Source organism: Coloeus monedula, assembly GCF_965178545.1.
Source record: "Coloeus monedula genome assembly, chromosome: 16".
Lineage (NCBI taxonomy): Eukaryota > Metazoa > Chordata > Aves > Passeriformes > Corvidae > Coloeus > Coloeus monedula.
The window spans coordinates 8,998,836-9,021,912 of record NC_138796.1 but is presented as its reverse complement, the minus strand read 5'-3'; the positions used below and the strand labels follow the sequence as shown (position 1 = coordinate 9,021,912).

The window sequence follows — 23,077 nt, the reverse complement described above, 5'->3', positions numbered from 1 at the left end:
CGCGCATCGCGGCTGGGGGCGGGGCGTCCCTTAAAGGCGCCTCCACCCGCTTCCTCCGGTCGCGCGAGGGGACCAGGACCGCGACCGCCGCCACAGGCCCGGCAGCGCGGGGGAGTTCCGGTGCTCGGGGAGCTGAACGGAGGGTCCGGCACCCCTCCCGGCGCCGCGCGGCCGGTGCTGCGGGGGCGAGATTTGGGGGCTCGCACCGCCCCCACGCTGAGGGGCGGACGGGGGCGGCTACGGGAGCCGGCGCGGCCCAGCAGCAGCGGCGGCGGCGGCGGCAGCGTTTCCCGGCGTGCCCCGCGGCGGATTTGTACACAATCATCATGGCCGCCGCCGCTGCCGCCGCTGATGGTACGAGCGCGGCCGGGACCTCGCGGTGTCGGGACCTCGCGGTGTCGGGAGCCCGCGGTGTCGGGAGCCCGCAATGCCGGTGCATGGGGCGGCGGGGCGGGCTGGGAGGCGCCGGCGCGGGGAACCGGCCCCGGACACACTGCGGGCGGCGCTCCGGGGCTGGAGCGGGGCCGGGCCGGGGCAGCGTCCCGTGGGCCAGGATCTTCCTGTCCGCTCCCCACAGGTGCCGAGGAGCCGGGCATGGAGGCGGAGCCTCAGGAACTGCCGCTGGGCTGCGGCGGAGGGGGCGGCTTGCCGGCGGCGGGGAGGTCTCCGGAGGGCGAGGAGCGCCAGGAGCCCCCGCAGGCGTCTGTCAGCAACGGCGGCGACGAGGGCAGCGGGAGGGAGCTGGTGGAGCTGAAGGTGATCTGGAACAAGAACAAGTACGACGTGAAGTTCTGCCTGGACAGCACGGGAGCCGAGCTGAAGCAGAAGATCCACTCGCTCACAGGTCTGTCGGGACCGCCGCCGCCTCCCCCGCGCCTCCTTCGCGCCTCCCTCGCCGCTGCTGCGGGCTCCTAATCGCTGTGCTTGTCTCTAGGCCTCCCGCCGGCCATGCAGAAAGTTATGTTCAAGGGACTTCTGCCAGAGGAGAAAACGTTGCGGGAAATCAAAGTAACAAATGGAGCGAAAATAATGGTTGTGGGCTCTACCATCAACGATGTGCTAGCAGTAAATACACCCAAAGAAGCTGCTCAACAGGAGGTCAAAGCTGAGGAAAACAAAAAGGAGCCACTTTGCAGACAAAAGGTTATTAATGTCTCAATAATTGCTGGCGTGGGGGAGTGGTAGGATTTACGTGGTTCTCCTGCAGAGAACTGTTTAGTCCAGCAGGGACTGGGGCTTTGCAAGACTGCTTGTGGTGCCAGGCACAGCCAAGCGTTTTGGCTAAGAAATGGAAGTGTTTGATGGATGTTAGTGCAAACACAGTCCAGATTAACTTTGTCTAAAACATAACTAATTTTTATTGGCACTAAAGAATTTGATCTCCAAAAACTGCTTAACATGAACACCAAGAGAGCAGTTCCCTCAGCTGTCCCAGCCCTGATGGGAATGTGGGTGTTTAATTCTCCTCTCACATTTTGGAGCACAGTGCAGTGAGGCTGGTTTGGTGGTGCTGCAGTGTGGCTGGTGAAGGATTGCCAGCTCAAAGTATTACCAGCCCTGTGCCTTTCTCAAAATAAATTTGGTTAAAATTAAGTAGTGCCTCTATGAAACATGCTGTTGGTTTTCCGTGATTTATTGCAGTTCACACTCAGTGTCAGTCCCATCATTTCTTAAAGGTGCTCAGCCAGGTACAAGCTGTGAGTGGGAATTTAAAAGTTACCACTGCTCTAATCCGTTCTGGTTTGGTGCTGTGTTGCACTGCCAGTCACAGAGGGCTTCTGCTGTTCACTGGATGTAACAATTCAGCTTTTAGACATGTATTTATGTGTGTGTGTATTTGAGAAGGCTGATACCCTTGGCATTATATTGGAGTTCTGTTCATTTTGGTAATTTCTTGAGAGTATATTAGAAAGTGCACAATAAGTTTGAAAAGAACTGATGCCCACGGGATAGATGCCTGTGAACAGCCCTCAGCTGTCTCTCAGTGCCATTGGGATGTAGTCGGGGGAGCAGCTGGAAGTACATTGCAAAGCTTTGTAGTGTTTCTGTGAATTTAATTTCTCTTTTTATATTGTAGCAACACAGAAAAGTATTGGATAAAGGAAAACCTGACGATGTGATGCCTTCTGTCAAAGGTGTGCAGGTGCGTGAATAAGGTCTTGAGACACTCAGAATCAGAAAAGAGACTTCTTTGTGATTTGAGACCTTTCCCTGCTGATTCAGTAATTCTTTGCTGTCTTAGCAGAAAGCTGGAAAGGTCCTTATGCTTAAAAAGTTGAGAGAATGTAGCTTTTCTGTCCCAGCCCCTGCCCGTGACTGATGGTGTCTCGTTGCAGGAGCGTCTGCCCACGGTGCCGCTGTCCGGCATGTACAACAAGTCAGGGGGGAAAGTCAGATTGACCTTCAAACTCGAGCAAGACCAGCTGTGGATTGGTACAAAAGGTGAGCACCTCTCAGCCTCGGGGATGAACAATTGGTGATTAGGCTGTGACTGAACTGCGTGACCTAGAAAAGCTTCTCCTCTGACTGAGTTGTGTTTAGGGAATGATGTTGGTATTGCAGTGCTTCAAAAAACTTTGTTTCCTCTTCTCAGGTGCCATTCTCCCAGGTCATTGAATAGTACTTGATATTCCACATCAGTTCCTGAAAAACTGGAGTTGAGTGGTGCCAGCAGACTGGCCCAGTGTGCTGTTCCTGGCTCCAAATGTAAACAATAGTATTTGACATTTCTGGCATATCTCAAAAGCACTCCATAAGCATGGATTTGATGCCAGCAGTACACAGGGGCTCAGTGGCTTAGCCAAGACTTGGAAGGAAAACTCAGAACTGGGATAGAAACCAGGAGTGTTGGCATCTCCGGCACCCTCTGTCCTTCCAGCCAAAATTATGTCTCGTCTCAGTAATGCACAACTGTGGTGCTGTGCAGAGGGGTTGGTTTGCAGTCATGAGTGGTGCCAGGAGGAGCTGGGAATGATGTGGGGATAACGTGCCTTGCTGAGGATGTCTCTGTCCTGGTTTTGGCTGGGATAGAATTAGTTTTCTTCCCAGTAGCTGTTTTGGATTCAGGATGGGAGTAATGCTGATAACAGCGGATGTGTTGGTTGTTGCTGCACAGTGCTTCCCTCAGTCAAGGACTGTTTGGTGTCTCAGACTCTGCCTGTGAGGAGGCATTCAAGGAGCTGGGTCAGGACAGCTGACCAGAGCTAGCCAAAGGAGTATTCCCCACCACAGAGCGTCATTCCAGTATCAACTGGGGGTAGTTGGCTGGAAGGGACTGGTCACTGATGGGGGACAGGCTGGACATTGGTCAGTGGGTGGGGAGGAGCTGTACTGGGCATCACTAGTTTCTTCGGAGTTTCTTTTTAATTTTATTTTATGACTGTTATTATTACCAGTAGTAGTAGTAGTATATTTTACTTTGTTTCAATTATTAAACTGTTCTTACCTCAACCCATGAGTTTTTTACTTTTTTCCCCAGTTCTCCTCCCCATCCCAGTGGGGCAGGGGGAGTGAGTGGCTGCATGGTGCTTAATTGCTGGCTGGGACTAAATGGGACACTGGGATCCCCTCACCTGCCAAGGAAGCTATGCTCCTTCAGTTTGACTAGGATGGGCAGTATATAGTGATGAGCAAGAGGGATGAAAGTGCTTGCTCACTGTCCCAGTAAAGTAGCCTAATTGAATGGTTATACTGCCTCCAGCTGCTACAGTAGTTCCAAAGTAAGCAGAAGTGTCAAAAGTTTTTGACCCTTTCTTTGTAGGACAGACTTGACTGTGAAGATTTTTTCTGGCTTTAAAACCTCTCTTGATGCCAGTTGCAATGATTTCTCTCCTGGGTGAAGTGATGGAGCAAGGCATTGGGCCATGTTTTTCCTCTATAGGTTGGGTAGGCAGATTTTTCTGTTACTGGTCCCAGGTTCTAAATCCATGCACAGTATTTAGGTGATTAATCTCTTTCATCACCTTGCAGATGGGTTTCAAGTATAGTGTTTCTGAGGTGTTCTACGTAGTGTTCCTAAAGCTGTGAATTTGATTCTTTGTGTAGTCATATGTTTCCTGTAACCTGTTTCCCTACTTTCCCAAATTAGCAGCAGCTTGCTGCCTCTAGGGAATGGCTGTAATTGCTGGCTGTTATTGGGAAAAACTTCCTACTCTGAGAAACCCATGGCAGAGGCCAGCAGGTAAGGGCTGGAGTAAACACATCTGGGTGTCCACACAGCTTGTCATTTGCTGGCCCTGGAGAGTTGGAGCTGGTTCTTCCCCCCACCCCTGCAGCCTCCCTGGGCCTCACAGAGGTTTTGTGCAGGTGTTTGTAGTCTGAAGTTTGGTACAGGCACATGTTCCCCAGTTGCTCTGTGTCAGTTGCAAGGAGGCATTGATAATGGGATTTGTCTGTTGCTGGGATACTCAGAGCAGAAATTGATTTGGGGGATGCTAAAGGAGGGCGGAGTGGGGTTTCCCCTCATGAATGAAGTCACAGGTCTGAACAGGTAGTTCAGAGTGAGCTCAGTTACGGTGCTGAGGCAGAGAATATTTTTCCTTACATCACTGAGTTTATCTCCCTGTATGCCTTCTGTAGGTAGGTGTGAGGTTTTTTGGATCACAAATGAAATAGATCTATCTCAAGAACTCAGAGTTCAGTTTCTCCTTCTTAAAGTGTTTTGGGTATTCTTTGTCTTGTATCTGAGAAGGTAACTTTCAGCTGATGCTGAAGGCTTGAACTGAAAGGCAGGATCTTGGAATTAAGTGTTCAGAAAGGAGTGAGGACAGAGCTGACAGGAAAACTCTGCCCTGGACTGTATTTTGTTGCTCTTGTCATTGCCTCTGGCTGGCTGACGTTACCCTGCGTTGTAATTGTAGTCTTTTTGGGGCTTCAGTTTTTCTTACTTGTTCTTTCCCTATTTACTCTTTTTTATTCCCTTCCCTGTGCTTCTCTGCACTCTGTGACAGGGTAAAGCCAGGCCTAAGCTTTCAGAGTTAGGTCAGCCTATCTTTGCCAGCTTGCAGCCTTGCTGTTGAGAGTTCAGTATAATCCTTGGTAGTTAGTCCTGAATATTCTCCTACCTGGACTAGATTCCACTAGGATGAGCATCCCTGCTGCTCTCAGGGGAGTTTCTTATGTGAAAACATTAAGTAAAGCTTGGGATTTCCCATCACTCAGTCTAGGCCCAAATCATGAACACTGAAATACTTCCTGTGATGCAGGGGAACTGTGTGATGCACTTTTGGATTCCTTCACACTACTGGGGTGCCAGCTGTGGGGTGTGTGGTGCTGCAGCCACCATGTCCTGGGCAGCAGGTATCCAAAACTCACCTGGAGGGTAGACTGTTGACCTGAGGAGATTTTGGCATTAATGGAGGTAGTGTATGAAATTAATATGAAATACTGCTTCCCCGCATGTCAGAAATAATACTTTGATCAATTTTAATGTAGAGAGAACAGAAAAGTTACCCATGGGGTCCATTAAAAATGTGGTGAGTGAACCTATTGAAGGCCATGAGGATTATCACATGATGGTGAGTAACAGCTCTACTTTAATCATAACCATCTAATTCCTTCACACAGTACACACTACTGAGGCTGTAGGTCAGAGCAGGCTGGAGGTGGATGGTGGCTCCAGCTTTGTGGAGATGGGGCCATGGGCTCCTCTCACACTGTCAATATTTTGGGTCCATATTGAATATCTGCTGCTGTGTGGAAATCTGGACTGGTTTCACACAAACATCAAGTGCTTAAGTATAATTTTGTATGTTCTGACTGTGACAGTGTTAAACCAGTAAACATACTCACAACATAGCTCATGATTTCTTAATGGTAGTGATATTTTTTGCTACCTGATTTAATTTCTAGTTTCTGTGGTATTTATTTAAACAGGCCTTGATGGAGTTTAAGAAAAAAGGATTTGATGCTGTAATATCTTTTCACACCTGTAATTTTCTGAACAACTGGCATGGGATCTGGCAAAGTTACCTTTCAGAAGAGAACTGTGCTAATGTGCTGAATTTTTGGCTGTTTATTTTAGTCCATGGGGTTTTTTTAAGATACTACTTTTCAAAGTACAGTAACTATCTTTTAATGTTGAAGTAAGTTTCTTTTCTATAAGAAGTCTGTTTCCTTCTTTAGGGGGAGGAAAGGGAAATGTTTTTCCTTAAAATCATGACCTGCAGAAGGGTGCTGCTCTAGTCTCTGTCCAAATACTTGATTTTTGACCGCTCATGTAAGATGATGTCCTCTTCAGCACACGTTGCAATATACTTATCTCACAGCAAGAACAGAGGCTCTGACATGCCATGGTGCCCCTCTTCTGGGCATAGAAGAGAAATTGGGAAGAGGACATTAAATCTAAATATAAAATCCTATGACTATAAAAACGTGGTCATTGTCTTGTTTAGTTCCTGTTTGGCTTCTCAGCTCTGTCATTTCTTTAGAGACTCTGAGTTATGCTTCAGGTTGTCTACTAGAATAATTTCCTCATGTTCTTGAAACTGGCCAGGAGTTTTGGTTACTGTTGTGATGTTGTAAAAGGAAAGAGCTCGTGGTTTTCTCAGTGCTCTGCAGCTCTTGTTCTCTGGAATGCTCCTTTAATTGCCCACCAAAGAGCTGTAGGATGCCCTGAGTGCTGGAGGGAGCAGCAGGTGGGACAGGCTAGTCTGGTTTGGCAGTGGACGAGCTGTGCCTGTCCACTGGGACCAGCTCCTTGTTCCCATGTGTAAATGTTGTCATTTTTAATTGCAGGCATTTCAGCTGGGCCCAACAGAAGCATCTTACTACTGGGTCTATTGGGTCCCAACTCAGTATGTCGATGCAATCAAAGACACGGTGCTGGGAAAGTGGCAGTATTTTTGAAAGCACGCTCACCTCTGGCACAGGAAAATGACACAAATCTAAGGACACTGCTGGGAGAGGCCTCCAACATCCCTGGATGTGACAGTCCTGGAACTTACTATTAAAACATGCTAAACGAGGCATGGATGGAAGCCAGAGGTGATGTTCTTTCACCATTAGTTTACTTTTAACTTAAAGATTTCACCATCCCTTTTCTGCAGTCAGCTTCAACCATATTTAAAGCAAATACAATGGAAATCAATAAATCTTAATTCACAAAATATCGTGTGTAATACACTTAAATCTGCTGAGAGTTGATCTTCCAGTTTAGTTTTAAAAAGAAAATATTACAATGTATTATTGAGGATTTTTTACATGGTTTGAACAAAAACAAGTATTTTCATAATCTTTCAGTTATCAGCATTAGACTTAATTTAGTTACTTGGTTGTGACTGGGACTTTGAGGAGCAGATTTTTAAGAATAAACTGTAGCAGTGTGCAGCGTTGCTGTTCGGTGAAGCCATATCCCGCTGGCCCTCCAGGGCAGCTTCCACTCTTTGGTAGCAGAACTAATTTTTTGTTTTAACCCAAAGATGCCCTGCTTGTTTGGGATTTTTCCTCACCTTTTCCCGACTCTGGCAGCTCCGGGTTGGTCTGTGTAGCATGTGTGGAGCAGGTGAATTCTGCGGGGATGTTTTGCCATGGCAGGTGACCCAGTGCTGCCAGCTGTTCCTTCTCGTACCAGGTCAGTGCTTCACCTCCTGCCCTGGGCTGCTACATTTTGGGAGCATTTTCTTGCTCGTGCATGTTGCAGTCCAGGATCATATTGCAGCTGCTGCATTGACACTGAGCTGTTGGAATGGAAACACTGTTGTGCTGCCTGGTGTGAGCAAGGGGACACAGTGACATGGACATGGATGGAAACACCGTAACGCTGCCTGGCGGGAGCGGGGTGACACAGATCTCCCAAAGGGAGGGAACCTCAGAGACCTTCCTGCCCTGTTCGGGGTGGGGGCAGTAAGGAAGAGAGAAGCTCAGATGCTGGTTTGGATTCTTAATAACAGCAGCAGTCTTTTCTGAGCTGGATTTGAAAATTTGTAGTGATCTTGAATTCAGTGAATCATATTTTAGATTAATTATCCAGCAAGTGATGTTTTGAAATGTAAACCACCTTCCAGCTTTTCTCCTGTTCCAGTTCACAAGAAGCCCTCACACCTCATTCTGTCAGAAGGAACGTGCTGCGCCTCGGGCTGTGATGCTCTGTGTGTCATCCCAGCCATCCATCCACGTGCCATTTCTCTCAGGTGTTCTGAACAGAGCCCTCAGCCCTGGACAGGTGCAAAGCCTATAGCAGATGGCATTGTGCAACCAGACTGGAGCAGTTCACACATCCCTGCTCTGCATTAGCGCTGGGGCTCGGTGCTGCTCCGTGCCAGTAGCTCAAACCCATGCAGAAACAGCCTTTTAGGAATAGCTAATCTGAATATGCTCCTTGAGGGAAGAGCCCAGTTGAAGCTCAGCAGGTGCAAATTCCCAAATGAATACTTACTTTATTTTTATTTTACTTGAGAGACTGGAAAACACATTGGCTTTCTGGTAGGTGTTGAGGTTACGTACTTCCCTGTAGCCTCTAGATAGCAGCTTTTAGTTTGTATTTTCTGTTAGAACAGCCACACAATATGAGTTTTAAAGGTGTTTCATATCCTACATAGAAACTAGTGACGTGCTTGTTACTCTTGTAGCTTGAGGTATTTCCTTTCTGTGTACAAGCCAGCAGCAGTGTGTCCTGACATGAGTGGCTGAGGCCAGAAGAGCCGTGTCAGCTCCCTTGGCAATCCCTGGAGCAGTGGGGGCAGAGGGGAGCTGGCCTGAGTTCACTGGTGACAATGTCATGGATGAAATGCAGCCATCACACTTGTGGTTTTCTAGTTGCCAGTTGTGGTGTTAAGGCTTAAATGAACAATTCGTTACCTGGTGGAAGGTATGGGCACTACAGGATAAGCAAAGGGGTGACACTGGCTCTTTCTGTCACCTGGGGCCACGTTGGCACTTGCCACCTTGCTGGTTCTGTGATGATCAGCTCCCATTTGTTCCTTGATGTGCTCAGACCTGTCTGTGCATCTGTTCATGTTCGTTTCCTTTCCTGTTCCTTCGCCCCCTTGCTCCTGGGGAGGGCACATGCCCAACTTCCAGCTCCTCCCAGCTCCTTTGGCTTCTGTGCTGGACACAGCAACCGGGTGAGTAACTCTGGGGTGAGTGGGGACAGGCACCAACCCACTGCTGAGGCCGCTGGGGTACAGGGCAGTGTCACTCTCCTGCTGCTCCTTGCCAGAGGGGCACAGCTGCTCTGCATCCTCGGCCAGGTACAGCCCAGCAGCTCAAAAGAGGCTGAGCACAAACCCCTTGGTTACATACAAACCAGTTTTAAACATGAAGAAAATACAATACACTAAGAAAATGTGATCCTGTTTAGGTGCTTCCTTGCAGGTTGGTTTTGATTGGAAAAGTGAAATTGTTTCATTTTTTTTTGTTCTGTGTGCAAAGTTTGAATTAAAATACAGGAAAGTGACTTATAAATGCTTTAGTTGGTGTTTGTTGGCTCAGTATCCCAGGCTTCTTGGGACCTCTTTGAAATGAATATTCTAACAAATTAGCAGCACTACTTTTAAGATCCATTTTTTTTTTCTGGGAATGATGTGGAGTTTTGTGTGTTCTGGTATACACCAGAGGCAGTTATTGACATTAAGAAACACCCTCTCTTTAGTGGGATAGCACCACAGTTGCCTCGCAGCTGTTGCCTGCCTCTCTCTTGGCTTTGCATTTTGCTCTCTGGTCACTGTGACCATCCCAAGGCAGACTCGACATAACCGATGGTCCTGGGGAGGAGTTTGGTGGTTGGTCCTCAGTGAGACACGGTGTGTGAGTAAAGTGCAAGAACACTCGGCATTTGGAATTGGTGCTAAAGGTGATTCTGAGATCTGACATACAATTTTTGTGGGAAGTTAACAGTAACAGCTGCACAGAAGTGTATTTCAGCTGTATTGTATTAAATTACAATTTAACAGGATGTTTTTCAGCAGTGACTGGTTCCTGCTGTGTGTAGGTGTGATTCCCTGGGAGCATCCTGGGGTGGCACTCCGTATGAGGTTGCACTGAGTGCTTTCTGGGTTTGCTGATTGCAGATTGAAGTATTCATGAGGCAAATGCAGGTTCCTGCAGGACACAACTGGTGTTTGCTGTTGGCTGCTCCCAGAGCCCAAGCAGTGTCCCCTCCTTGCTACTGTCTTGGTATCCCTCCTGTCAGTCTCCCAGCTCCCCAACTTGTTCCATGACACTGAGTACCACAGCTCCCCTGTGTGCCATCCCTTCCCCTCTCCATCCCTGCCCAGCACTGCAGGTTTCTCCTCCTCTACTTGTCCCAAGGTCAGTATTCTTTCCTTCTCCATTTGTGCATCCCAAGTGTAAGCAGTCCCAGGATCACTACTTTGTTGGGAATGCAGAAGTGTTGTTGCTCAGCCTGGTTGGGGTTTGAACAGAGACTGTCTTGCATAAGAGCTTGTGTTACTCATGTGGTTTCATACCAAGTTTAAAGTAAATTAATAATTTCCATTAATGACATTGATGAGGAATGTGGACTACAGTCAGGATGTTCTGGTGACAGAAGAGAGTGATCTGGATTCAAAGGAGATAAGAAACTGTCACCACCACCACACTCTGCTGGTGCCACACACACCCTGCCCAGCTTGCACCTGCTGGCTGGTGCCCACTGCTCCTCCATGCTCTAAGGGCCAAAGAGAAACAATTCCCTGCTGCTACGCTGCCCAGGTGCCACGGTGGGGTCTGCTCTGCACCCCCTGCCCCACAGCCACGGTCCTGACCCCACCGGTGCCGCTGTCTTGGGCACAGCACTCCCTGCTCCCATCCTTGCAGGGCTTGTTTCCAGACTTCTCTTGGTTTACTTTTCTTCCTTTCTAACTTGGTTTTTCCAGTGGAGCTGTTTACACCCTCAGTTCTGTCCTCCGGCCTTTCCCCACCTGTTACGATGCAACCGTTGGCTTTGTTAGTGAATGTCCTTGTCACCGAAGGGGAGCAGGGGACCAGGAGAGCCATAACAAGTCTTGTATGAAACGTGGCCATTTTACTTTCTAGCCAAGGATTCACCTTGGTAGCTCATGGAAGTTCACTCTGTCTTATCCATACTCAAAGCAATTAATTCTTTGGTTTTATATTAAAAAAAAACTTAGATATTTGTGTCCACTGCAGATTTATTTTAAATGGAATATGTGAGTACCATGTATTATGGTATTCTTAAATAATCTATTGCCTATTTTGGGGGGAGGGAGATGACAAATATTTAGTCTTAGATTTGCACTGCTGGATTTTTTAAGTGTAACCTTGACTGGTTATCCTGGTGTTTTATTCTGTAAGATTAGTCTTATGAATTAAAGTTTGATAATTAAGTATTTCTGTGTTTGAGTGTTTCCATATTCTGTAGGTACTGAGCTACTTCCTGCTGCATGAACAGCTGTGAGCAAAGGGTTTGTAGTGAATTTCTTTGCGGGAAGATGGACACAGGCAGACATGGTGACATGTCAAAGCTGTGGATGCCCATCTCCCAGAATGGGGATTTGGGTGCTGCTGCCCTGTGCCACTGCATGCGCATGGGCTGTGAGTTACAGGATGATCTCTACCTCCCTGCCCAAAGCTGGGCTTTAATTTGCTTTTACACCAAGACTGGCCCAGTCCTGCTGGGCTGGCCCACCCCTGGCTGCGGTTTCACAGTCCCACTCCCATTTAACAGCTCCCAAAGCTCGGGAGCAGCCCCAGTGCTGGGCTTTCAGCAGCCTCAGGTTTGTCACGCTGAACAGGCGCTGCTTGGCTTCGCCTCTACCTTTAGACACCTCCAGTCCCCCCACCCAAAAAAACCCCATCTCCGAAACAGTGCAATAGCCCCAAATTTGCGCTGCCATTCTCCCAGCGTGTGCCAGCGGGCAGGTTCCTGTTCGGTTCAGTGTGCAAGTGTGCCCTGGCTGTGGCGTCCAGCATTCAGTTCATGCGGGGGTCCCCCCGCAGCCCCTGTTCCCCGTTGTCCCTCGGGAAGAGCTCCCAGCCCAGCCGCGCTCCCGGCACGTGGGGCTGGGGGGGCTACAGCGGCGTGGCGGCAGGAGCCGGGTCCTCTGCCGCTGCCGCCAGGAGGGCTTCGACCCGCGTTGCCGGCGAGAGGAATTTTCTCAGCTCGGTGCCCGCGGCCGGGATGGGGCCGGTGCCCACGGCGGGGGGATGCGGGGCGTGTACGCTGACCGCGTACAAACGATCGGGAGCCGCGAGGGGAAGCGGGGCGGGGAGGCCGATGGGCCCGCGGTGTCCGGGTGCGTGTGCGGAGCGCGGGGCCGGCGCGGGGGGCGGAAGCCGCGTCCGGGACCCGCCCCGGCCCCGCTGACTCACGGCGACAGCGCGGCCCGGCCCGGCCTGGCCTGGCCGGGACATGGGCGGCCCCGCCGCGCCGCGCCCGCGGGGGCTCCGGGGGGCGCCCCGGGGGCTCCGGCCGCTGCTCCTGCCGCTGCTCCTGCCGCTGCTCCCGCCGCCCCCGGCACAGGTACGGCCGCCGCTGGGAGCGGTGGGTGCGGGAGGGTGGGACAGCGCCCGAGAGGGGACAGCGCGGGGGAAAGGTGGGGGGGGGGGGACAGTGCGGTGCCCTTGTGGTTCCCAGTGTGAGCCTGTGCTCACTGTGCCCCGCGCGTCCTGCGGGAGGGCTCCGGCACACGACACTTCGTGCCCCGGGTGTGACAGTGCGGGCACGGACACCCCACGCTCGGGGCAGGTGCGCGGGAGCGTCCCGCGTGTGACACCGGTGAGCGCGGGGCTCGAGCCGTAGGGCTCAGGGTGGGTGCCTGAGCGGGGATCGGAACCCAGAAGGGTGTACGTGGTGTGGGTGAAGGGGGCGTGGTGCCCGCGGGGCCGGGCTGCTGCCTGGGGGTCCCATGGCCGTACATGGGTGGCGTTGACCGCTGGGTGCCGGGCTGTCACCGGTGTGAGACGCCCCTGCGGCACCCAGAGCAGCGGCTGTTCTCCATCCTCACCCCTGGGCCTGGCTGTGGCCGGGAGCGGAGTCCCCTTCCCTGGCTGCCCTCGGCCCGCTCCTGCCTGCTCCTGCCCGCGGAGCTGCTGCCTGTCAGGGTGGTGCCTTCGGAGCCGGATCCAGCAGCTGGTGGCGGTTCAACTGGATAGGCAGCGTGCCAGGGTGGCTTTGGATTACACTGGTAGACCTGCTTCATTGAAGGAAGCAGCAGATGCTGGCGCCGAGTTTCTGTCTGTGCTTGGCTGTCCCCCTCTATCCCTTTTTGGGGGAACGAGTGTGCCCCGAGCCCGCGGCTGAGCTCCGGCCTCAGCGGCATTACTGCAGAGTCCAGGGTGCTGTGGTGGGAACCTCGGGAAAGCACGGCTCCGGGGAACACCCCATGGGAGCAACAGCCACACTTCTGGGCTGGGGCTGGCCAGAACGGCTGCTGGGGCAACTGGGGCTGGGAGCAGAGGGAGGGTGGCAGCTCACAGGCATCCAGTGCTCCCAGTTCTGCCCCTGGTGGTTTGTCGGGAGCGGGCCGGGCAGCCTGGCCTTTGACCGAGTGCCCTGCTACCAAAACACTTGCAGAATAGATGGAAAAAACCACAGAGCATCAGGGGGGAAGGAAGCACAGAGCCCTGACAGCTTGGGGGGGCTCGGCAGTCTCAGTTTCCCCCGGGCAGGTGGCCACACTGTGAGAGCCCCTTGTCTGCCAGCCTGGCATGTCCCCAGCCGGCAACAATCCCGCCTGCATCTCACAGGGGCTGGAGGAGCCATGGTGGGCAGCAGTCCCCTTCCCTGCCTGCCCCACCATGTCCTCTGGGCAAAGCCAGAGCAGGGAAACTCGCTCTGACGTCACCTGAAAACTAAGCAAAAAGAAGTGCAAATAAAAACTGGGCTGGAGACATAGAGGTTGGTGTGAGGTGCATTGTGAGGGAGGTTGTGTGTGCTCCTGTGCTTTGTTACAGCTGAAGGAATCTTCTGGCCCTGCCGTGCCACAGCCGGTCCTGTACTGTCTGCTCTGCAAATGGTCTCAGACATGCATGTTGGCACTGGCTGGGCACAGGCTGCTGGCTGGTCCCTGGACGGGCCCCCAGGACAGGCTCTGCCAGCTCAGGCTCCCAGAGCAGCGAGGGGTCTACTGAGGGGCTGAGTTTGAGGGATGTCCTTGGGCTCTCATGCTAATCTACGGCCAGCCAGGGGCTCAGGCGCTGCTGCCAGATCCCTGGCATCAGGGACTGCCAGAGCCATGTGGGTCCCGTTGCTGTTTGCCCATCCATGTTTGCCGACAGGGCGAGGCTGGCATGTGTGGCACTGGCTGAGCTGGCGCTCGCTATGCGGACGCCATACGTGGAAGCAGCAGCTCCTCTTCCCAGGTGAATTTGCAATTACTTCCTCAATGTAGCTGAAACCTGCAGCTCTGAAGGCCTGGGCAAGCAATCATCACTTCTCTGGCATGAAAAGTCACCCAACTCGTTTGTTTCTGGAAGGAGCCAATGGTCGAGCTGCTCTTGTCGCCTTCAGAAAGGCACCCAGGGTTGTGACAGGGAACAGCCACACTGCAGTTCATCCCACCTGTGGGAAAATGCATTCCAGGGAGAGGAGGGGGAAGGATGGCTTCTCCAGCCCCAGGATGGCTCTGGTGGGATGTGAGTGGTGCTGCAGGAGCCAGGGACCAGAGGTGCAGGTGGTGCTGGTCACCGTGGGCTCAGCTGCCCCAGGAGCTGAGCTGCGCAGAGGACCTGGGCTGGGGGCTTGTTCCCAAGTCTGGCTGAGCTCTTTAGGATGGTGTGTCTGTCCTAGAGCCTCCAAGCCGGTGCCGTGGCTGTCCCAGAATCACTGCTCTTCATCTCCACACTGGATGGGAACCTCCACGCTGTCAGCAAGAGCACAGGGGACATCAAGTGGACCCTGAAGGATGGTGAGTAGTGACTGGGGGGCATTTGCTTACAGCCTGGCTGTTTGGGGTTTGGGAAGGATCCCCTGACCTGCCTCTTGGTGGATGGGCTCTGGGCTGCCAGTGCCTCCAGCCCTGGGGTGAGGTGCCAGCCGCAGCCTCAGCTCCGGCCCCAAGCACAGCTGAGCGCAGATGAGCGTCTGCCATTGGTGTCTCTTCTGGCTCTGAAAGGCAAACAGGCTGCATGGCTGGGCTGGGTGACAGTGCCACGCTGGGTAAACAGTGGTGTTGTGCTGTCCCACTCACAGGAGCGCTGCTGACGTGGCCTCTCACTCTCTGTTTCAGATCCCATTCTGCAAGTGCCGGTGTATGTGGCAGAGTGAGTGTCACCCCCACAGGCAGTTGGGCAGTGCAGGAGGCTCCCGGGTAACTGATGGAGCAACCGCAGGAAAGGGGAACCACAGAGAAATGAAATGTGCAGCCCATGCCATGGCATCACCTTACCCTGACCCTGGTGCTGGCACTTGGCACATGGTGACGAGGAGGAGCTGGCCCCTGGCTGCAGAGCTGAGGAGCTCTCAACTCGACTACACACACTGGCATGGAGAGAAATTGAGGGAAATCCCCCTGAAAGCTCAGGGGCAGGCAGGACAGCAAGAGCTCCTTGAGACAGGCAGGGCATCCACCTGTCTGGCAGATGGGCACTGGGTGGCTGTGAGGAGTCCCAGGACTGACCAGAGTGGAGGTTATTTCCTGCCCAATCCAGTGCTGCAGGTGTCCAGGAAAGGTCAAGTCCTGCAGTGACTCACCCTGGAGCAAACTGCTAAAGGGGATTCTGCAGTGTAGCCACTCTGCATCCTTGGGGGTGCCCAGGGCAGGGGGTAGCTCATGTTTTATAATTCTCTCCTCCTTCCCAGGCCAGCATTCCTTCCAGACCCCAATGATGGCAGCCTGTATATCCTGGGAGGAAAGAACAAAGAAGGCTTGATGGTCAGTGGGGCTGTGGGCATCCTGTGACCCCCTGGGGTGCCCTGGGCTGGGGAGGTGACTCTGGCCCTGCACTTGCTGTGCCGCCTGTGTTGCAGAAGCTGCCATTCACTATCCCAGAGCTGGTGCAGTCCTCGCCGTGCCGCAGCTCGGATGGAGTGCTCTACACTGGTACGGAGGCGCTGGGGCGTGCGGGGGGACCGTGCTGACCAGGGACTCCTGGGAGCCATGGAGGGTGACAGGCAGGAGCCCAGCGGGAGCTCCCGGGGACAGGCAGGGCTGCAGGGACTTAGAAAGAAGGCATTTTCCTTCTCAGGGAAGAAGCAGGACACCTGGTTCATTGTGGACCCCAAGTCAGGGGAGAAGCAGACCACCCTCTCAACAGAGGCCTGGGATGGTCTGTGCCCAACCAGCCCCTTGCTCTACATCGGACGGACCCGTAAGCCAGTCCCGTGCCTCCATTGACCACCTGGTCCCAGGAATGGGGCACTGGAGGTTACCTGGTGCCCTGTTCCTGTCCCCAGAGTACGTCATCACCATGTATGACACCAAGTCGCGGGAGCTGCGCTGGAACGCCACCTTCTCTGAGTACTCGGCCCCGCTCTGCGAGGAGTCCTACCACTACAGTGAGTGGGAGCTGCAGCAGCCACGGGAGCCCTGGGAGTCATGGCACCCAGCTCCCCAGTGCCCACTCACAGCAGGACTCTGGCTGTGCAGGGGCCTGGGGTGGCAGTGCCAGAGCCAGCAGGTCTCAGCTGTGCCCCTTTCTGGGGAGAACAGGCAGCAGCCCATGGCCAGTGGCAGAACGGAGGGGACACAGCCCAACTGCTGCATCCCTCATCCCTCTTGCTCTCTCTAGAAATGGCACACTTGGCCTCAAGCGGGGATGGGCTGGTGGTGACCCTGGACAAGGAGAGCGGGGAGGTCCTGTGGGCGCAGAACTACGGCTCACCTGTGGTTGGCATCTACCTGTGGCACCAGGACAGTCTGCGCCGCCTGCCCCACCTCAACCTGGCCATGGAGACCCTGCGCTATCTGACCTTCCAGTCACAGGACATCCATGTCCTCAAGTGGAGCTACCAGTCCGTCAAGGACTTCGCCGCCACCAAGACCCAGCTGCTGTATGTGGTTCCCGAGTGGTGGCAGCCAGTGGCATTCTTGTTCCTCGTGCTCGGCTACCCTGATCCGGGATGGATGGAAGGTGATGCTTGTCCTTGTCCTGCAGGCCAGCGCTCTATGTGGGAAAGCACGCGACCAGTTTCTATGCCATGACCTCCCTGGTGCACGGCAGTGTGGCGCTGGTGGTGAGTGTCCCTGCTGCCCCGCTGGGGCTGAGCCGCCACGGGCGCGTCCGGCCACGCGGTGCCCCACGAGCTGCCACATCCCCAGCCCCAGGGCATCACGCTGGCCAGGATCGACGGCCCCACCACGGACGACGTGACCATGAGGGAGTCTGGGGAGTGTGAGATCATGCCCAGCACCAACGTCAAGTACCCTCAGGGCAGCATCACCTCACTTCACAACCAGTGGCTCCTCATAGGTGCGGACCCGTGGTAGGCACAGACTTCCCCATGTGCTGGCTTCCAGATGGTGCCCAGTGGGGAGCAACCTGAGCTGCTGCTGTGCTTTAGGGGCACAGCCCGACCTGCCCTGCCCCGTGGGATGAATGGGATTAAGGCTGTGAGTCACCTCAGGCTGTGGTGACTCTGTCTCAGGACTTGTTTCAGCCCATCTTTGTCCCCTCCCCAGGAGTGACAAGATGCAGGGGTGGGGAGGGACCCTTTGAAACAGGGCTCACCCATGCTGCAACCCTCCCTTCTCCAGGAGAGCCAGGGCTGCTGGCAAGGAATGGATGCTGGAACCAAGAGGTGAACTGAGGGTTGTATCTGTTCCCCTCCTGTCACAGGGCACCATGAACTGCCTCCTGTGGTCCACACCACCATGCTGAGAGCCTTCCCAGAGAACCTGAGGAAGACCACAGAAGCCATCATCCCCAGGGCTCCTCCCACAAGGACCGTGTTTGATGATGTGAGTGGTGAAGGGTGCTCGGTCACTGAAGGGTCTGGGCTGCTTGGGGTGGGCAATGGGTCCCCAGTGTGGGATAGGATGGAAGGAGGTCCCAAACCCAAGTGCCCTGCAGTCTGTCCCTCTTGTGTCACCCAGCCCTGGGTGTGTGTTGCAGTTCCTGGCCCCGAGCAGTCCGGAGGAGCCAGCTGTCCGCAGCGAGGGGCAGCTCCAGCCAGACCCCACACCGGGGGAGCAGGTGGAAGTGTATCCCGAATCCGGCACCTGGGACCTGGTGCTGGTTGGCGTCAGCACAGCTCTGCTGGGCGGGGGAATCCTGGTGCTGCTGCTCACAGTGAGTGGTGGTGCTGGAGGGCGAGGGATAGGGGAGCCGATGCCCCAGAGTGGCTCCAGGCATGGAGCTGAGTATTCCCATGGTTTGTGTTCCAGAAACTGCAGCAGCAGCATGTGGCACAGCAGCAGCAGCTGCAGGAGCAGATACAGCTCCTGCAGCAGCAGCAGGAGATGCTGCGTCCGGGCCGAGTCTCCAGGGAGGGCATCCCTGAGGAGCCCAGGGAGCTGGAGCTGAGCCAGGGAAGTGCATCAGAGCGCTCACAGAGCTCCAGGCCCTCAGCCCACCTGAAGCACCCAGCTAATGGGATGGTCAGCCTGGAGCCAGCTGTCCCAGTGGCTGCTGAAGGTGGGTGCAGAGGGAATGGGCGGGCTGTGAGGGCTGCAGCCCAGCTGGGATGGGAGGAGGTGCCAGATCTGCTGCTGGATAAGCACGGGCCACATAAGAGCAGGGCCCAAGAAATGGCCAGATGAATAAAGAAACAGGTGTCCTCCATACAGAACTAATGCTTGGAGGCTGGAAGATGGCTGTCTTCTCTCCCTTGCAGATACAGAACCAGACCTGGTTGTAGTTGGAAAAGTTTCTTTTAACCCCAAGGATGTGCTGGGCCATGGAGCTGGAGGAACCTTTGTCTTCAGGTGGGTGACACCAAGTGCCTGCCCCCACTCTGTTCCCATTCTCCCTGGGAGCCACAGGGATAGTGACAAGGCAGCTCTTGCTCAGAGTGGTGGCCACTGGTTCAGGGACTTTTGAGAAGAACTCAACACTTTCACCTTCTTGTGGTCCTCATCACACCCATCCTGGACTTGTGGCCCTCATTAAGCAGGCACTGGGTACACAGGGCAGGTCCCCCTTGCACCCCCTGCCTGCCTGCACCTGGTCTGGTCCCTCACACAGTTCCCAGGCTCTGGGTGAGCCCCTTTTCCAGCACTGAACACAGTAAAAAGTGAGGGATGTCATTTTCCTACAAAATTGAGACCCTCCAGTTCCCAGCTTACACTGGGGAAGATCTCTTCCTGTCAGTGATGTGGCAAGGCTTTGGGAGTCACAGCAGAGTGACCCATGCTGAGGACCCTGTGGGTGAGCTCCAGCATTGGCCGAAGTGTGGCTGGGTCATGACACACGTGGACACACTGGGGACTCTCTGCACAGGGGGCAGTTCGAGGGCCGGAATGTGGCCGTGAAGCGTCTCCTGCCTGAGTGTGTCCACCTGCTTGACCGTGAGGTCCAGCTGCTCCGGGAGTCGGATGAGCACCCCCACGTTGTCCGCTACTTCTGCACTGAGAAGGACCGGCAGTTCCACTACATTGCCATCGAGCTCTGCTCTGCCACGCTGCAGGAGGTGAGCCCCGGGCACAGGGCTGCTGCTGCAGCTGATCAGGAGCCCTGGAAACACAAGCCTTGGGCACACACAGCCTCTGTAGGGGTTGTTTTCCAACACCCACCATCACCCTGGGGTGGTCTCTCCAGCCAGCTTGCCCTTGCCCAATAAATCAGGCTTAGTTCCTCTCTCTCTCCTTTGTGTGGTTCCAGTACGTGGAGAGCCCCAGCTTCAACCGCCGTGGGCTGGACCCAGTGTCCGTGCTGCGTCAGACCATGTCCGGGCTGGTCCACCTCCACTCCCTCAGCATCGGTAAGGGCCAGCAGTCCCCTCTCCATCCTCTCCTCAGCGAATGCTGCGGGGTTTGGGCAGCATCTGTTGGGGTTTGGGCAGTAGCTGTGGGGGTCAGCAGCACATGGGGCTGTGGCAGAGCCCTGTTTGCTCCGGCCCTACCAGGGGACACCACACACTCTCACTTCCAGTCCACCGTGACCTGAAGCCCTGTAACATCCTCATCTCTGTCCCGAATCGCCACGGGCAGATCCGCGCCGTCATCTCTGACTTCGGCCTCTGCAAGAAGCTTCAGGGGGGACGACAGAGCTTCAGCCTCCGCTCCGGGATCCCTGGCACTGAGGGCTGGATCGCGCCCGAGGTGCTGCAGGAGGCCCCAAAGGAGAACCCTGTCAGTGAGCTGTGGCCACCCCCACCCCGGGTGCTCCTTGGACCCATTGTGGCAGTGTCCCCCATGCTGGCAGTGGCCTCAGGTCACACTGCTGGGTTCACAATTAAGATGAGAGCTCCATGAGCCCAAGCCAGCCCAGATACAGGCACTGTGCTCCTTTCCAGGGCTGCCCCCATGCCCCTGCCCTTGTGTTCAGCACAGGTGTCTCATCAGGCTCCAGTCCTCAGAAATTTGGGGTGGGGAGGTTGGAGGGGCTGTGGGTTGCTGCCAAGGTTACGTTTCTCTCTTCAGAACTAAGAATCTCATTCCCACTGGAAGCAGCTGCTGTACTGATCCCTGGCAGAGCACGTCCTGGGATTCATGCTGGTGTCCATTTGCCTGCTGGTGGGACACCAGCAGCCCCTGCATGTCCGTTGGGCTGTGGAGTCCTGAATTCTGGCTGTGCCTCTGGAAACCTGGGGTGATGGGGCTCCCTCACTGCAGGTAGCAGAGCAGGAGCCCCATGCGATGCATTTTCCAGCAGCTCTGCAGCCAATTGTCCATATAAAAGGATAGAAAAGCGGAAGGTAAATCTTTCCTCAGCCTTTGCCTGAGGCTCCCGTGTGCCCCTGTGTTTTGCAGACCAGTGCCGTGGACATCTTCTCAGCCGGGTGCATCTTCTACTATGTGGTGTCGGGGGGACAGCACCCCTTTGGGGACAGCCTGCGGCGCCAGGCCAACATCCTGGCGGGCTCCTACCAGCTGAGCTGCCTGCAGGAGGAGGCTCACGGTGAGACCCTTCCCCAGTGGCACAACACCACAGGGAAGCCCAGGGCTGAGGGGCAGCTCCCGGTCCTGGCGCAGGGGCGAGTTCTCCGCTGTTCTGTTTCACCTCCAGACAAACTTGTTGCAAGGGAGCTGATTGTGGCGATGATCAGCCCCGAGCCCCAGCACCGGCCCTCGGCCCCTGTGGTGCTTGTGCATCCCTTTTTCTGGAGTCAGGAGAAGCAGCTGCAGTTCTTCCAGGTGAGTCTGTGCTTTCCCACCGGCAGTGAATGCAGGTGTGCACTGAAAAACGTGCTGGAAACTGCTGTGTTTAGGTCAAGATGCTCACTGTGAGCTACTCTTAGGAGGGGTGAGGGGTCCCTGGGTCTCTGTCCCACCTCGTGCAGGGCAAGGGCAGGGCCATACCCACCCCGTCCCCGCTCTTGGGCACACAGGATGTCAGCGACCGTGTGGAGAGGGAGCCGGCTGAGGGGCCCATCGTCTCAGCCCTGGAACTGGGGGGTCGGGCGGTGGTGAGGACCAACTGGAGGATGCACATCTCCCTCCCACTGCAGATGGGTGAGCATGGAGGGGTCGGGCTCATTGTTGGGTCCAGTGAAGCAGGTAGGGACTGGGGCTCCAAGGGCTGGTGCTTTTACTGGCCAGGAGGTACCTGCTTATGCCCAGGAGCTGAAAAGCAGGGCAGGTAAAGGTGGCAGCCCTTCCTTGAGAGGCCAGTGAAGCAGAGCTGGGGCTTGCACTACAGGGGCTGTGGCAGCCCCTCACCCCAGCTGTGTCCCGCCTCACTCGGTGTCTCTCCTGCTGTCCCCAGACCTGAGGAAGTTCCGCACCTACAAGGGCGGGTCAGTGCGTGACCTGCTGCGGGCCATGAGGAACAAGGTACAGCCACCCAGCTGCCCCGTGGCCGTGCCCCCCTCCTCTGTCCCCATCCTCTCTCACCTCACCCTCTCTCCTGCAGAAGCACCACTACCATGAGCTGCCAGCTGATGTCCGGCTGGCCCTGGGCTCCGTCCCCGAGGGCTTCGTGCAGTACTTCACCTCCCGCTTCCCCCGGCTGCTGCTGCACACGCACAGGGCCATGCGAGTCTGTGCCCACGAGCGCATCTTCCACTCCTACTACTGCCAGGGGCTGAGGGGCGACGGCACCTGAGCGGGCACAGGACGCGGCCAGAGGGCACCGCGGCTGCTGCGGCCTCTCCTCCCCGCCCGGGCCCGGGGTTCTCGGTGTCCTTCTGCTGGGGCCAGGTGGGGGTCCAGCAGGTGGGGGCACCAGGAGCACAGGGCAGCAGAGGTGGGCACAGGGCAGTACCGTGCCCTCACCTGGGGTTTCCTGAGGGACCCTCTGGGCACCCACCTTTGCAAACACTCACAGTCAGACTCAGGTGTGAAGGCACTTGGGCCAGAAAACAAACTCTGGGCTGGACACAGTGCTTGGAGAAGAGAGGAAAACACGTGTGTTTTCCCAAGGACAGCCGCAGCAAGGCCCTGGCACAGCAGTGCCCTCAAGCTGGCATCAGTCCCAGGGGGGCATTCACCAGGGACAGGAAGCTTTGTCCTGTGTGTTCGCTCCTGTGCCAGGGGCCTTGAGCTGTGACCAGGACCAGGCCCCCAGTCTTGACACTGGAGCTGACCCCTCAGCCCCAGCAAGGGCTGTGGCTCAGCCAGGCCAGGTTGAGCAGCCACCCTGGGGCTGGGACCTGCCCGAGGGCACAGCCCCTACAATGAAGATGTGAATCTCAGCTGGGCTGAGAATAAGGGTTTCTCCCTTAGGGTCCCCAGCAGCCTGTACCTCTGCCAGGCCTGAGCCCCTGAGCAGGTGGCACAGCAGTCCAGGAGCAGTCATCTCTGGGCACAAAGGAGGGAATTCCTTTCCCCTAGGATCCTTCCCTCAAAGACAGGCCTATGCCTGCAGCTCCCCCAGCCCCTCCTGCTGCCCAGGGCTGGTGTCCGGTGGGTGCTCTGGTTCATGGCATCCCCATGGGCATGTGTTCCCAACGAGCCAGCCTCCAGCACCAGCTGGGTGCATGGGCACAGAGAGCCCCACAGCAAAGTTCCTATGTGGAACAGCAATAATTTTGTACAGTCTGATTCCTTTGTGTGCTGGGGTGTGGGATTTTGTTACACAGGTAACAGGGTTTGTACCAGCTTTCTTTTCAGAATATATTTATACAAAATGTTACAAA

The 23,077-nt window shown here is 55.1% G+C and overlaps 2 protein-coding genes across 3 annotated transcripts; both read left to right on the top strand.

The window, feature by feature from the left end:
* Positions 1-87: 87 nt before the first annotated feature.
* UBFD1 (ubiquitin family domain containing 1) lies at positions 88-11,182 on the top strand. Its single transcript, XM_082292146.1, has 7 exons — positions 88-354; positions 578-844; positions 935-1,143; positions 2,078-2,143; positions 2,337-2,442; positions 5,434-5,516; positions 6,736-11,182. The coding sequence occupies exons 1-7, from the start codon at positions 327-329 to the stop codon at positions 6,844-6,846; spliced, it is 870 nt and encodes a 289-aa protein (XP_082148272.1). The 5' UTR covers positions 88-326; the 3' UTR covers positions 6,847-11,182.
* A 1,115-nt stretch (positions 11,183-12,297) lies between these two features.
* On the top strand, positions 12,298-23,034 carry ERN2 (endoplasmic reticulum to nucleus signaling 2). Of its 2 annotated transcripts, none has more exons than XM_082291953.1 (22): positions 12,298-12,421; positions 14,690-14,807; positions 15,129-15,162; positions 15,701-15,773; positions 15,869-15,941; positions 16,087-16,209; positions 16,295-16,396; positions 16,630-16,891; positions 16,996-17,074; positions 17,160-17,310; positions 17,677-17,798; positions 17,953-18,129; positions 18,225-18,474; positions 18,674-18,764; positions 19,279-19,468; positions 19,660-19,759; positions 19,930-20,099; positions 20,751-20,898; positions 21,007-21,134; positions 21,329-21,452; positions 21,706-21,773; positions 21,853-23,034. In XM_082291953.1, exons 1-22 carry the CDS (start codon positions 12,311-12,313, stop codon positions 22,042-22,044), a joined length of 2,886 nt encoding a protein of 961 aa, XP_082148079.1. In that variant the 5' UTR covers positions 12,298-12,310; the 3' UTR covers positions 22,045-23,034. The 2 variants fall into 2 exon arrangements, with proteins under 2 accessions (XP_082148079.1, XP_082148078.1); XM_082291952.1 differs by having other exon boundaries at positions 19,930-20,129.
* Positions 23,035-23,077: the final 43 nt, after the last annotated feature.

Excerpts from the sequence above, each read along its gene's own strand:
- UBFD1 (XM_082292146.1), top strand. The coding sequence starts at position 327 with ATGGCCGCCGCCGCTGCCGCCGCTGATG. Across the intron at positions 1,144-2,077 it reads AGCCACTTTGCAGACAAAAG|CAACACAGAAAAGTATTGGA; the intron begins GTTATTAATGTC and ends TTTATATTGTAG. Across the intron at positions 2,144-2,336 it reads CTTCTGTCAAAGGTGTGCAG|GAGCGTCTGCCCACGGTGCC; the intron begins GTGCGTGAATAA and ends GTCTCGTTGCAG.
- ERN2 (XM_082291952.1), top strand. The coding sequence starts at position 12,311 with ATGGGCGGCCCCGCCGCGCCGCGCCCGCGGGGGCTCCGGGGGGCGCCC. Across the intron at positions 15,163-15,700 it reads GTGCCGGTGTATGTGGCAGA|GCCAGCATTCCTTCCAGACC; the intron begins GTGAGTGTCACC and ends CCTCCTTCCCAG. Across the intron at positions 17,075-17,159 it reads ACGGCAGTGTGGCGCTGGTG|CCCCAGGGCATCACGCTGGC; the intron begins GTGAGTGTCCCT and ends CCACATCCCCAG.